At 36.1% G+C, this 14,188-nt stretch overlaps 1 protein-coding gene across 1 annotated transcript; it reads right to left on the reverse strand.

Annotated features, from left to right (window-relative positions):
• Positions 1 to 2,892: 2,892 nt before the first annotated feature.
• On the reverse strand, positions 2,893 to 13,644 carry LOC140344139 (cytochrome P450 2G1-like). The gene is made up of 9 exons (XM_072431096.1): positions 13,431 to 13,644; positions 12,894 to 13,056; positions 11,771 to 11,920; positions 10,647 to 10,807; positions 9,635 to 9,811; positions 8,621 to 8,762; positions 5,241 to 5,428; positions 4,493 to 4,634; positions 2,893 to 4,099 (listed from the first exon to the last, which is right to left on the reverse strand). The coding sequence occupies exons 1-9, from the start codon at positions 13,608 to 13,610 to the stop codon at positions 3,918 to 3,920; spliced, it is 1,485 nt and encodes a 494-aa protein (XP_072287197.1). The 5' UTR covers positions 13,611 to 13,644; the 3' UTR covers positions 2,893 to 3,917.
• Positions 13,645 to 14,188: the final 544 nt, after the last annotated feature.

Here is a 14,188-nt window from a genome sequence, read left to right on the forward strand (position 1 = left end):
GGAGCCCCTTCATCAATAGGAAAAAAAATTGCCAATCTCACGCATGTGCCATGAGACTGGCAAGTTTTTCCCAATCTATGTCACTCGATCTTGCGCCTGAAAATCGACCTTTGCAAAAGAAATTCAGAGCCTTTGTAGCAAAGGACTAATTCCTAAGACCAGCTTCATCATCAGTTTGAATCCTATATTAGATGATCGTGGAATGCTAATGCTAGGTGGATGTCTGAACAGAGCATCCTTTGGTAAAAAGGAGTAAAATCCAATAAATACACCAGGTAACCATCATATGGCTACTCTGCTAATTCGACATTGTCATGGAAAGGTTTGCCATCAAGGCAGACATTTCACCGAGGGCGAACTCAGATATCGTGGCTATTGGATCGTTGGTGTAAAAAGGCGTATTGCCACTATTATTCACAGGTGTGTCAAGTGCCACAAATTGAGAGGTAGACCACAAGAACAACTAATGGCTGATTTGCCAACTGATCGACTGACTATGGCACCACCTTTTACTTACGTTGGCCTTCATGTTTTCGGACCATGGACAGTTATTGCTTGAAGGACTCATGGGGGTCAAGCATACAATAAACGTTGGAGCAGTACTTATAGAGGTAATCGAGTGTATGGATTCATCAAGTTTCATAAATGCTTTGAGGGGATTCCTTGCCATCAGAGGGCCAGTTAAACTCCTGAGGTAAGATTGCAGTACCGGTTGAAAATTATCTGAAGGAAAACAGATGTGAATGGAACTTTAATCCACCTCATTCTTCACATAAGGGTGAAACGTGGGAAAGGATGGTTGGAATTCCCAGATGTATATTGGCCTCTATGCTTATGGACTCAAGGTCTGTTCAGTTGATCACGAAATCTTAGCTACCTTCCTTGCTTGAGTGTATTCTTTCTAAGTTTCGATAGAAGCAAGTACAGCATCTTGCAAGTCAAATCTGGGAAATGTGGAGAAAGGAATATCTTTGTAACCGGCAACTGTGTAATAAACTACATTGATTTACTGTGAGCCTACTTGGTCCAACTATCTGTGGATTAATGCCAGATTCAGCAAGTCGCCATACTGTTCATACAGACCGGGTCTAAGGAGGTATGTTTGACTGCAGGACCAGCCTGCCTGAGCCTTGGGGGTTATACCAAGCACCCCATGCTGCTATTGAGGCAGGCGCTGCCGGAATGTCTGTTGGGGAGCAATTGCTGCCAGGTTGAAGCCAGGTGATGGTGTCCGCCCTTCTCAGCTATGTTACATCAAAAGAACTAGTCACCTACTACTTTTTCAAACTGCTGAACATTCGGAAAGGGGCATTTTATGCTTAAGGGAACGTAAAAATTGCAAATTGCGCCTTAAGTCAAATTACTCACTACAATGCCTTATACTATAAATTACTTAAGCAAACAGACAACCTTGCTTTTTCTGGATTAGAATTTGTGTGTACCAAGGAGGAGAAATAGATTTAATCATTCAAGTGCATAATCCTTATGTGACCCTATAAGGATTTACATTTTTTATACATTATATGCATTTTATTGTTGGTATTATTATTTATACATTTATATGCAATATTTTTATTGTATTTAAGTGCAATGCAAGATTTGTTTTTCCACTGTCCAGTGCTATGCAACATATGCTTTGTTTTTGTTACCTTTTTTATTTATTTTTTGCTCTAAAATTCTTATCTATATGGACTTTTGGTTTTCCTGGATTTACTTCTTGGATAATTATCATTTATTTTTTGATGGACTTTACTCTGGACCTTAGAAAACTGTTTTGTTAAATTTGCTGATTTATGCAATTGTTTTGTTTTTTATTTCAATTTCTGTTTACTCTCTTTGTTTTTTTCCAACATTTTGTAAATATGATATCTATTTTTCTAAAAAAAATGTAAAAAAATAGAGACATTCAGATTTCATGCCCAAGGTAATCCCATGTCACCTGCCAGGGGATGCAGCGTTAACACTAACAAGTATTCCCCATGAATCATTACTTTAGGAATAAAGATTTAAAGGGCTCTAGCTATAAATTAGGGAATCTGACATTCCTTTAACCTTCTTGGTGTTATGAAAACAAAGTATTTTTAAATGTAAAACGGTACATTTAAAAATACTTGGTATTTTAAATTTCTTGCCTCCCAGCTGCAGGATACCGTCCCCCAGCCACACACTCGAGTAGATGCCCAGCCGGCATCTGTTTTTTGTCCCCAGCGTTCACTCGCTAAAGACGCAAATGCCTAGCCGGCCTGGTATTTAAACTCCCTGGCAATTCCACACTGAGTGTGGCTCGGGGTTACCGCTTTTGGTATGGAAAATTCAGCCCAAGCCACACTCAGGATTACCGCTAGGGAGGTTAAAGATCCCTAGGTGGGAATCTTCCAGATCCATGTGTTTCAATGACAGTAATTTTCACTAAGCAATGTTTGAGAAAATGTCAGATTATTTTTTTTTGTTTTGTTTTTTACAAATAGAGCCCAAAAAGTTACAAAATATAACAAAGAAGGAAGAGGTTTTACACTCACCTGTTCCCATGTCATTAATGGAAATAATAAAGATAAAGTGGTCTGAGGAAGGAATAGGAATGGCGGTGTGTAGGCAGGTTAGTAATGCTCACAAAAGTATTACCTGTGAGGATTTTTCAGGTGTTGTAGCCTAAATATAGTTATAAGAAATGGGAGAGGTGAGGGATTTCTCTTGCAGGCTGTCTTTTGTTTGTTTTTTGCTATGCAACAGGATACATAAAGTTGATTACAATGATTCTTTATTTCATTTATTTATAAATGTAGAGGGATCAAAACTGGTAATACTATAAATTGGTATGCAATTATTAATTTATTTTATGTTCCCTTTTTTAAATTTTTCTGTTCTCTATACCAACAAAAAGTCACATAATGATAATTTTTTTTCATTTTATTGATTTTGATTGAAAATAGCATGTTACAACAATAAACTCTCTTATTGCTTTTGTTGGCCTATAAAGTTAGGAAGGAATAACCAATTCAGTATATTGACCTGCGAAGCATGCTCGATAGACATGCATACTGCACTGGTAATATAGGACGAACAGCTTCCTCTTACAAGCTCTCAACAAACACTCTAAATAATAGACATAAGTAGACAAAATGTCTGTAACTCTTGTTGTTTTCATTGAGAGCATTTTTGGGGGATACTCCCTATACTGTTCTCCTCCTCCCTCATTTTATCCATTTAATTGCAGATAATACGCTGAGATGAATGTTCATGCCTATAAAACCTCTAAAATATAACAGTGCTTGATAATAGTTAGTTAGGCCAAACTTCTCATTTATGTCTATAAACATCTTTTGTTTTATTACACATTCACACCTGTATGTTTTATTATGTGCATTTTAACACACATTATTGAAAATTCACAGATTTTTCATGCTTTTTAATGGCTCTAAAACACATCTGATGTGTTCTTGCAGAAAAAGGTAATTTGAGGCATGTTAAATAAACTTTTGATGGGAAGGGCAGTTGATCACAACACACCAACCCAAATAAATAAAAACAGCATAAAAATACAGACATATGGAAAAAAAAAGCTTTATGGCTAACATATCCAAAATAAAAATAATATACTGTATGAAGGGTATGTTGAGTAAACTGGGCACCGCCCTACCCCACCTTCCCCATGGTCCCAAATGACAAAATGACAACGGTGAAGAAAGCTGGAATGCTGTGCCATTTTTTCCTAAAACCAACCCTCACTATATGCATTGTTCATGGCTGAGAAGTGTTGCTTGAAGATTTTAGATTCTACATCTAGCTCTAAAATTAATAAAGGCTAACAATAAATGCACCATATAACAGCAAAGTATACAGTATCAAAAACTTATAATCAAGGCCGCCAGTTGTAAGTCACAGTATGATACCATCTTTGATGTTGTATAATGGGTATTTCACCGAGGGACAGCTAATAACGTATAATTCCGAGCTCTTGAAGCATTGGTTTTGGGTTCTGGGGTGATCTCAAGGTCATTCTTATCCACTGTGGGTTTCAAAGTAAATCTTTGCAGTATAGTGGTAAAAAACAAGAAGAGTTCCATACGAGCCAGCCCTTCTCCCACACAAATGCGTTTTCCTATAGGAGATTTAAATATTAAAAAAAATTAAAAATCAGTTATAAACAAAACCAAGCTTCATTGTGAAATCCTTTGATTATCAGTGACCTGGTACTCTGGGAACACCTGATTTTTATAATGCTTTTGGACAGTTAATAATTAAACTATCATGACCCTGCCCCATGAGCCCTAAATAGACTTAGTGACAAGCACTTACGCTCCCCTAGCTTGCATAATTGCTTACCCCCTAAATGAATGAGAACTCAAAGCTACAAAGCATGTAGGTATATATACCTGCATTAATCAAATATGGCCACACCATAAATAGCTATAATTAAATAATACAAAAAACTATAAATGTGTCAGTGGTGGTGATAGTACTTGCATTTAGTCAATACAGGATTCTCTAGTACCTGCAGAAAATGGCATAAAGGCATCATTCTTCTTAAAAGCCTCATTTTCATCTAAAAAGTGCCCTGGATCAAATTCTGTTGGGTTCTTGAAAAATTTTGGGTCTTTCAAGACAGATGTTATCGTGGGAATGACCAAGGTGTCCTGGAAAAAAAAGTAAAATAAAATGAAATTACCTTATATTTTGTATATGTTTGTCAGACACTTGCTTTGAGATCTTGCACAAGCTCTTTTGGAAATAATCTCTTTATTCTTCATTCTTCAACATAATGATTGCTGTATATATAGAAAATGTAGTAAAAAATTTCCAATCATTAGCCATTGGGAATTCTCTGTGCTGTGTACACAACTATTAAACTCCACGGGCAATGGACGCAGCAGGGAGTGTTCCAAAAAGCTGATGTGGCAGATTGATGAACAACATTGGGGACCGTTGTGCTCATGCCAGATTTTTACCGGAGACGAGAACAACCATTGGTCGCTGGAGACAATTATCTGATGTATGTACATAGATTAGGACTGTCTCACCACATAACAGGGCCTGCAATCAAGAGTCAGTTTGTGTATTAGAAAAAACATATACCATTCAATAAAAGCAATAGAAAAAAAAATTGTACCCCCTTCCCATCTATTCAGTTAGCCCAATATTACATGATTCTACTGAAAGTCATAGGAAACTGCAAATATTTGCATGTTGTATTACATTCTTTTATGATCATAAACCCCATCCATGCTAACACCTCCCTTTACCTTGGGAATGTGGTATCCCCGGAAAGTGGTGTCTTTGCTGGCAGAATGTACTAATCCTCCAGGAATAATATCAGCAAATCTCTGGATCTCATGTATAACAGCTTCTGTATATGGCATCCTGATCCTGTCCTCCACAAAGGGAAGGCGATCTTGTCCAATCACAGTGTCAATCTCTTTCTGAACCTTTTCTGAAACAAGTCATTAAATACATTACAAGGACTTTTCAAACAAACCTAATAATAACCAGCACATATGATTTGTAGTTGGTAAATGATTTAGCTGCAAAAGTATTGAAAGTTCCACTTACTATACAGTTTTGTTTGCGGAACACGTGCTAACTAGGGATGAGCGAGAATGCCCCTGGATTCCCACGGCTGTATTTATGAACACAAAATTTCGTAAGCTGTTTGTTATTCACCAAATCAATCCCTGGCTTCCCTTGCACGTGCCCAGATTTACGTCATTACATCATGGCCAATCAAGGTGGCCAAAGATCTTCTAAAGGGAGAATAGTAGTAAGAAGATGGCAGTACCCTGCAAGGTCAGTAATCACAGGTTTGGTTCCACTTTAAGTATTAAATTTAGGGTAAGTTTAGGTTACTTTCTGTTTTTCCTTCTCTGAAGCATTTTAACCATCAGCACACATGCATATAGTGGGGTCTTACTGGCTCCTAATGCCGATCCCCACCCTTTGTGTTTTATAAGTCAAATGTATCGAGCTCTTTATCACGAATGCTTGACGAAAATAGGAACAAAATCACCTGTCTATAGTGTTCAGCGATGAAAAACAAAAAATTATTTTTCTCATTTAGTTTCATAAAAGACCCCTTAGTAGCAAAAGAGGAAAACAAACACAATATGCTAAAATATTGCAGCACAATACACCCACAAAAGAGCAAAGGAACAAGATTTTGGTATCTTTAGAAAATACAATGGACTGATCAAATTTTCACCTATTACTTCTGTCATGTGAGATTGTGGCATGACCATAGTTTTATTTTTATCTCTGTAGCTATATCATTGGAAATCAACATTGCTCTCATTTTGCCATTTGTCAGTTAGTGTTTTTTAGCTGGACTCCATTAACTTGGCTATCTAAAAAGCAAACAGTGAATCCTCAGGAAGGAAATCCAACAGGAAGTGAGAATTGGCTTAACTATGTGGAATTTGGAGAGAACAACACAGCTGATCAGGATGTAAATGGAGGAGCATCATGTTACATTGCCTTGTGCCAAATGGACTCCATCTTGCCAATTTGATGACAAGAAATTTTACTTTGTTTTATAATTAAATAACTGCTTGAATTTGCATTGCTTTATAGCACATCTGAATAACTGATTAAGGAAAAATAATATTTTATAGGGCAGGGTTTCTGAACAGTTTTAGCACTGAGGAACCCCTAAAAATGTTTTCAGTTCTGGGGAACCCCTGCTAAAGCCAATTTATTTGGGATCTGTGGGAAAAAAAACTACTAAGGTGGTAGTGTAAAGAATTTCCCCCTTTTCTTTGTGCCTCCCAGGTCAGTTTAACTAACACCAAGGATTTTTTTGGCTGTCTGTTAGAAGACATTCTTCCTACTTTGCAGCAATGTAAGAGGCATTACCACCTCCCACACTAATGTACTGTGTGCTGTGGATATAGTAATTATTTCAAGGGTTCCCCATGGTAAAAAGGTCAAGAAACACTGCAGTGGTGCTAAAATAGCAACTTTGGAGATAATTATAAACATCATTAGTGTCATACAGTTGGCTCTACCAAGTAATGTTGTCCCCAAAACTATGCAGGTATCATCAAATGGGATGTAAAGCAGCCACAGTTTCACAAACCGCTAGTATATTCGGAAGGAACCCTGGCTATTAACAGCTGTTATAGGGGAAAAGTATTGGGATAAGTGTAAATAATTCTAGCAGTTAATTGCAATCAATTGTATTTAAGTTCCCATTGATTCTCCAGTTTGGGGTAAAGGGTTACAGCACTAATAGTTCAAATAATGCAAAAAAAAAAAAAAGTAAAAAGAAAAAAATGTATTTAACAGCGCAAAAAATGAAAAAGAAAGAAGGGAGAAGGGATAACAAGGCAGACAATAAACAGCCTCACTCAATTTTTGTTTTGTTGTGCTACAGGCTCTGTAGGTTTATTATAAATCTACTATATATATATAAAGATATTCATTTTTTCACAAAATTACCAATTTGGGGCTCACTAAAATTGATCTTTCATTTTGCCTTCTGTACTTGTAAATCATTCATAACCTCATCTAGCCTGGTTATCATGAATAGCTTATGTGTATTAACAATGGCATATCACACAAAAACTTGGAGTGACATGTCTTTGCTTATCAGGAAAACCATATCACTGCAACTACATGTGAAATGACTTTGCAGAAAACCATGTCACACAGGGATCGGAACTTTCTAAACCTAGGGTCAGTTGTTTGGTTATTTTTTATGTCTTTTTGTTTTTAGCACATCCGACATCATGTTCACACACGAGACCAGCAATGTGGCTTTAAATTCTCACTTTTTTTTAGAGCAAGTATTCTTATCCTAGTGTATTAGCTTTGTGAACTGATCCTGATATGTACATCAAAAAAACTCAAATATCAATAATCACACCAACGGTGTTTTTATTTGTTTTGTTTTTTTTAAATCACATTATATGTGATCATGAATACTCCTTACACGCAATGTGAAAAAATGCATATTGTGGGTGTATATTGTTACTTTTTTAACAATTTAAAAAAAAATATGAGAAAAGTGCATATAAATATATGCATTTATTATTATTATTACACAGTATTTATATAGCACCATCATATTACGCAGCGCTGTACAAAGTCCATAGTCGTGTCACTAACTGTCCCTCAAAGGAGCTCACAATCTAATGTCCCTACCATAGTCATATGTCATTAATGTCATCTAAGGTCAATTTTTTGGGAGAGATGCCAATTAACCTCACTGCATGTTTTTGCATATATACATATAAGTACTATACCCAGTGTAAGTAAAACATTTTTAGTTATTTTTTATATATACTTTTAGTATGGTACTTTATTATTGTTTAGTATTGATACATGAGCAGTGATCTTGCACCAGTATCAAACAAAATATTATAATATTTCAAAAGGTTTAAAAAAGACAACTTTTTTGGTTCTTATATAAAAAAAAGCTATGGAATAAACATAAAAAAGTTCTCTTTTGAATTTCTGATTATGTGTTTTTTATTTGTGAAATGCATGTCAAAGAAAGCCTGCATATGGAAATGAAAGGCTACCTATTGACTCTGATAAGATTGAAATATGTGGAAACCTTCAACCCATTTCAGAATTTTTAAGGACCGAAAACGGTTTTCATTATCTTGTTTTCATAAAGTCATATTACCTTGTATCTCTGGGTGTTTCAGCATTATTAGGAAAGCGTATCTCAGGGTATTACTTGTAGTCTCTGTACCAGCAAAGAACAAATCTTGTACTGATCCCAACAAATTTTCCTCATGAAATGCTGTGTTTGGGTTCTGTTTCTCCTTTAAGAAAAAACACACAACTGTAAGTACAAGTGTTCCAGAAAAAGGGATCCTCTGTGCTATCTGCAAACATTGTTAGAAACAAACTTATTTTGGTGACTGGAGAAACAAGTAGGGTCATCTGCATGGCTCTAATTATGTTTATAAGTGTCTATAAAAGGGATATTCTAGCCACCCATGTAAGGGAGGGATTCTTTCCATTGGCCACAAGTTTGGGAGGCTTTTTTCAACTGAACCCCATTAAATTGGTTTTAAGAATTGCTTTAAAGAATGCTTTAATAAATAGGTGTGTTGTTAGCTTTTTGTTTTTGTTTTTTTAAACACCAATGGAAAAAGAACGAACAGAAAAAATATTTGACATAACTATTCTTTGCCTTCATAAGAGCATCAGTTCCTTTACCACGCTTCATTGTTGTCTGTAGGCATTTATTACCATTCTGCCCTCCCTCCTATGTATGATGAGCCCTAGAAAGATTATACAACATGTATGTGTTCACACCTATAGATTTTGTTGTAAAAAAACATTTTAACATGTTTCTTTTAGTTTTTGCAGTTTTAATTCATATACAAACTTTTAAGTGCATACTGCAGTGAATATCTGTATATTATGAAAACGTTGGTAGCCTTGCTGAATAAATGTACATCTAAAATCCATTACTAGATAACCCATAACTATATAATTTTAAAAAAGGTAGTTGTGTAAAATTAAACAGATTATTGTAAAAACCTCATGTCCATACATAGGTTGTATCCTTCTGCTAATATTCTGTAGATTCCATTTGCTAAAAAATTAGTGCAAGTCTTCTATAAACAATTAAAAGAAAAATAAACATATTCTTCTGTCTCCACTTTCAGACAATTCTTGCACTTACCTCTACCATCTTTATAAGAAAACAGTCAATGAAATCCTGTGGACAGTTCTCATCCAGGACTTCTTGGTGCGCCTTCACCGATTCCCTCAAAAACTCCCTAAGCTTTTCAAAGTAGCTGAACAATTTCTGATGGGGTCCAGGAAGCTTGCTCATCAAGTTTGGAAACATGCTCAGAATCTAAAACAAAGGTATGGTTTTATTGCAGAATGGTCAAAGGTAAACCTGCTCTAAATTTTTTCAGTGTTTATATCTAACTTTAGCTGTGCTCACTGTAGAATGTCAAATAAAGGAAGACTAGTCCAGGGGACTGGGAAATTTTACTCCTGTGTCTGTACAAAAGTTTGTTTTGGGGTGGTGAACCTAACTTGGCAGCCCATTCAGTAAAGTTTATAATATAACTTGACAGGGTACTAGCCAAAGATTTCTACTCGGCAGCCTCTCTCAGCTCAGATATAGTTTTCACATCACTTGAATAGGGAAAACAGACATCCATTTTTATCATCCAATATCAAAATGTTGAGTACGAGATGCATGACTATCTCAATCAGTCTAAATTCAAAAATGACAATAATGTCTGCACCACTAGAGCAGCTAATAAATATCCAATTGGATTATTATGTTTTGGAAGCATCTAAGAAGTTGGCATTCATTGAAATCTACCAGCAATTGCTCCAAATTATAGTGTCTAAAGTGGAATTAAGGTGATGTATCCACCATATTTAAAATAAAATTTGGGTAAAGAGATTAAAGCTGAAAATACACACACAAACATAAAGGTGTATTTCTACATAGGTAAGAGTACATATATGAATTTTGGTAGGTTCAACACAACTCTTTTCTAGTTCATCAGGTGCTAACCATAAACCCAGACTAGTTCCTAATCAAGCCAATAGACCAGATGGCAGTTATTTAATTTCTTTAGGTAACTAGAAACAATATAATAAAATATGTTGTAAAGTTATAGCACACTATTGTTTGCCCAAGAATATTTGCCTACTATGTGTTTTTATACCTGACCAGATCGTGAATTCATTCCCCTCATGATCTCACTGATGTAATGCAGAAGGGTCATAAATTTCTTGTCCTCATAGCCAAATCTCTTCCCAAACACAACGGAGCAGATTACATTGGAAACGGCCAATCCCAGCAGATAGGTTGGGTCAAATGGGTTGTCTGTATTAAACACAATAGGCAAGTCAGTCTTCAAAGGTCTACACCCCATACATCATTTAAAAAAGGAGAATAAATCGAGCACAGATTACAATACAAATTTCCTGCAGGCATAGCTTTACTAGGCAGCAAGGGGACCTGTTTATTGTTTCTAGATGAAATCTCGTGTATAGGCACATTTGTATCATGTATTTTACGTTTCTGTGTTTCTTTTTATAAACATAAAGACTCTTTAGCTGGCTTTTTGCATGTTTGGGTGTTTCTTGTGCATAGACTATAAGGGATGATAAGGGTAAACCTCAAAAAAACCCACTCATATTTTTTCTCCTGACATATATGTGTCCCTGTGTAAGAGCCCTATTATATTAGAGTAAGGCATCTAGGCATTTCTTATTGGGTTTATGGTACGTGGAATGTAGGAAACTTCAAGAAATGTATGAAACTTGAACTAGAAACCAATTAGACCAGCATTTCTCAACCTTTTTTAACATAGAGGAACCCTTGAAATAACTTTCAGGTCCTCGGGGAACCCCTTCTATAATTACTATATCCACAGCTCACAGTACATTAGTGTTTGGGTCAGAATGCCTCTTACATTGCTGGCCAGTAAGAAGAATGTCAGATAGCCAAACAGATCAATGGCTTCACTCAAAATGACCCTAGAGGCACAAATTGCTTACTCCTAGTTATCCCTGGAGGAACTCTAAGGTTCTAAGGTTAGGTAACACTGGATTAGACTGATCATCTTGCTGTTTTGCATGAATAAGGCCTTCTACATTGCATCCCACCATTGTTTTCCAAATTGATTATGTTATTTTTTTTGACATAACATGGCTTGATTTTTTTGACTGGAATATTGATTAAGATGTGTGCGTGATTACATATATATATATATATAGTAAAGAAAGAAAACTTCAACTAATTTTTGAATGACAGCTGAGAAACAAACTGATCTCTTTCACCCACCTTTTTCTTTTATGAATTGTTCCCTTAGGTTTTGGGCTTCTTCTTGGATCCTTTCCTCAATGCTTCTCTTCCCCATTCCAAAATTTCGCAAAGTCATTAGAGAGAAGCGCCTCATTGCTTTCCACTTTTCTCCATTGCTCATGACAATCCCTAGAGAAACATTGTACAAGAGTGTTTGTTTAGATATTTAATTGATAGTGTCCCTAAAAAAATGAGTGCAGTATATGGCTGCAGTCAACATTAGGGATGGGCGAGCAAGTTTTCAAAACTTGATCTCGCGGTGAATTTGGCCAAATAAGGATTCCCAGAGCTTCAAGAATGATTGCAGCTCTGAGAATCCACTGTGATCCCAGGGCACTAGAGGTTAATTAATCTCTAGTGCCCGGGGATCACAGTGCAACTGCAGAAGAACTCTCAATGAAGAGTTCTTCTGTATTCATGGAGAACAGTGTGCGATCCCGGGGTACTAGAGGTTAATTACCCTCTAGTGCCCCAGTAATTGCAAACAGGAAGATTCCCAGGGAACCCTTTGAATCCCGTGTGAATCCTCCTGCTATAATTTCCTCGATCTTGCGATGGGTTCGCGAAATCAGTTCGCCGAAATTTTGCGGAACTATCTGAAGTTCGAGGAACTCATCCCTAGTTAAACTCATCCCCTCATTAAAGTTTAGAAGAAAATAGTTATTCTAGGTGACCCAGATACCTACTAATAAAACAAACCTATGAGCAATGGTTAACTTGATTAAAAAAGCCCTGCCAAAAAACAGTGTCTACTGTTACCTTAAATAGCATTTTTGTATGCCTGTAATTCTCATCTCGTTTTAAGTAAAGACTAAAATTTCTAGGAACTAAGCATGGGTCTTAGCTGGGGGCAAAAAATTCAGCTTAAAAATTTAAGAAATCAGGATGTTAGTATTGGATAGTTTTTCTGTAGTCAGTACATTGACAGCAGGTACATTTTAGTGGCTGCTTTAGGTTAAAACATAACTTAATGTACAGATCAATCAAGTTACATTTCAGGATTTTTGTGTACCCATTTATTATTGATTTCACATTGTGAATCTGAAACTTACATTCACATTCACATCTGAAACTTACACTCACATTCACATCTGAAACTTACCATAGGTTTTGAATAACATAGTGGCCACCTCCAATTCTCCTCTGTTGCTAAACACATCACTGCGATCAACCAATGCCTCCTTCACCGCATCATATCCAACCAGTACAACCACAGGTGTGTTGCCCATGTAGCAGGTGTACACAGGACCATAAGTCTCGCTAATCTGTATGCCATGATAGGATAAGATGTTTTTGTTTCATGTAATGAAAAAACAGCAAATTAAAAGGAAAGACAACTATGGACAAATCAGGAGACTGCTGACATATGTTAAGAGACTACTAGCACTACATGCCACTAACATGTTACAATGATGCTTTAAAGAATTTGTATAAAAAACATGCAACAAGAAACTGCTAACAATCACAAAAAAATCTGAATGTGCAGGTAAAAAAAATACAGTATTAAAGTAACAAAAAAAAAATTAAAGTAGTTGCAGAGGTGCAAAAAACAGTATTAATGTGACAGTAGTATAAAACTGCATAACAACACCCTTTTCACTATATTAACCAATATAAATGTAAGCTGCAGATCCATTACCTTTACCAAAGCTTTGGGCATTTCTGTAGTGCTCAGCTGCAGCATGTTCCCCAACAGGGGTAGATGAGTGGGGCCTGGAGGGAAATTATTATGTTTTATCCTTCTCCACCATGTCACAAGGTAAATCAGAACAGTGACCCCAGTAGCCAGCAGAAGTGTTGTCCCTATTCCTAGAGCCATCCTGTTGGTAGCAAGTTCCCAGGGATATCTGAATACGAGCTATTATTTTTTTCTTCTTTGTGTTGAGCTTTGAACTCTGGCTGCTTTCCAACCAAACATGTTCTTGCAAAAACAGGCATTGTTATATATTGGAGTGAAAGGGAAAATGATTAGGCTAAAAAAACATTCCACAGCTTCGAAACAGAGAAATGGTTGTTGTCCATTCTCTAAGTGGACCTGAAAAGTAAAATAAAATGCAAGAAAAATGTTCCCCAAAATAATTACGATTTCCTGAACAAAGAAGGTAAAAACACATTAGTAAGAACTACTACTAAAATCACATCCTTTGCTATAGTCTTCAGAATTACTGAAAGAGTAATTTTTTATGGAAACTTTAGTGTATATTATGTATATAGAAAACATTGACCATAATGGCATAGCGGTCAATTTAGTGTTTACTCAGTTTAAAGTCGTAATTTTTTATTATTATTAATATTATTAATATTATTATTATTAGGGCTAACATATTACGCAGCTCAGTACAATTATTAGGGGTTGCAAATGACACAGGAGGATCCAGCCAAGAAGAGCTTACAATC

The sequence above is a fragment of the Pyxicephalus adspersus genome, chromosome Z (assembly GCF_032062135.1).
Source record: "Pyxicephalus adspersus chromosome Z, UCB_Pads_2.0, whole genome shotgun sequence".
Classification (NCBI taxonomy): Eukaryota; Metazoa; Chordata; class Amphibia; order Anura; family Pyxicephalidae; genus Pyxicephalus; species Pyxicephalus adspersus.

Bases quoted from the DNA above. Each gene is read 5' to 3' on its own strand.
- LOC140344139 (XM_072431096.1), bottom strand. From the start codon at position 13,610: ATGGCTCTAGGAATAGGGACAACACTTCTGCTGGCTACTGGGGTCACT. The intron at 4,635-5,240 runs GTAAAGGGAGGT...TTTTTTTTCCAG, and splicing joins GGGGATACCACATTCCCAAG to GACACCTTGGTCATTCCCAC. The intron at 4,100-4,492 runs GTACTAGAGAAT...AATCTCCTATAG, and splicing joins CTTTATGCCATTTTCTGCAG to GAAAACGCATTTGTGTGGGA.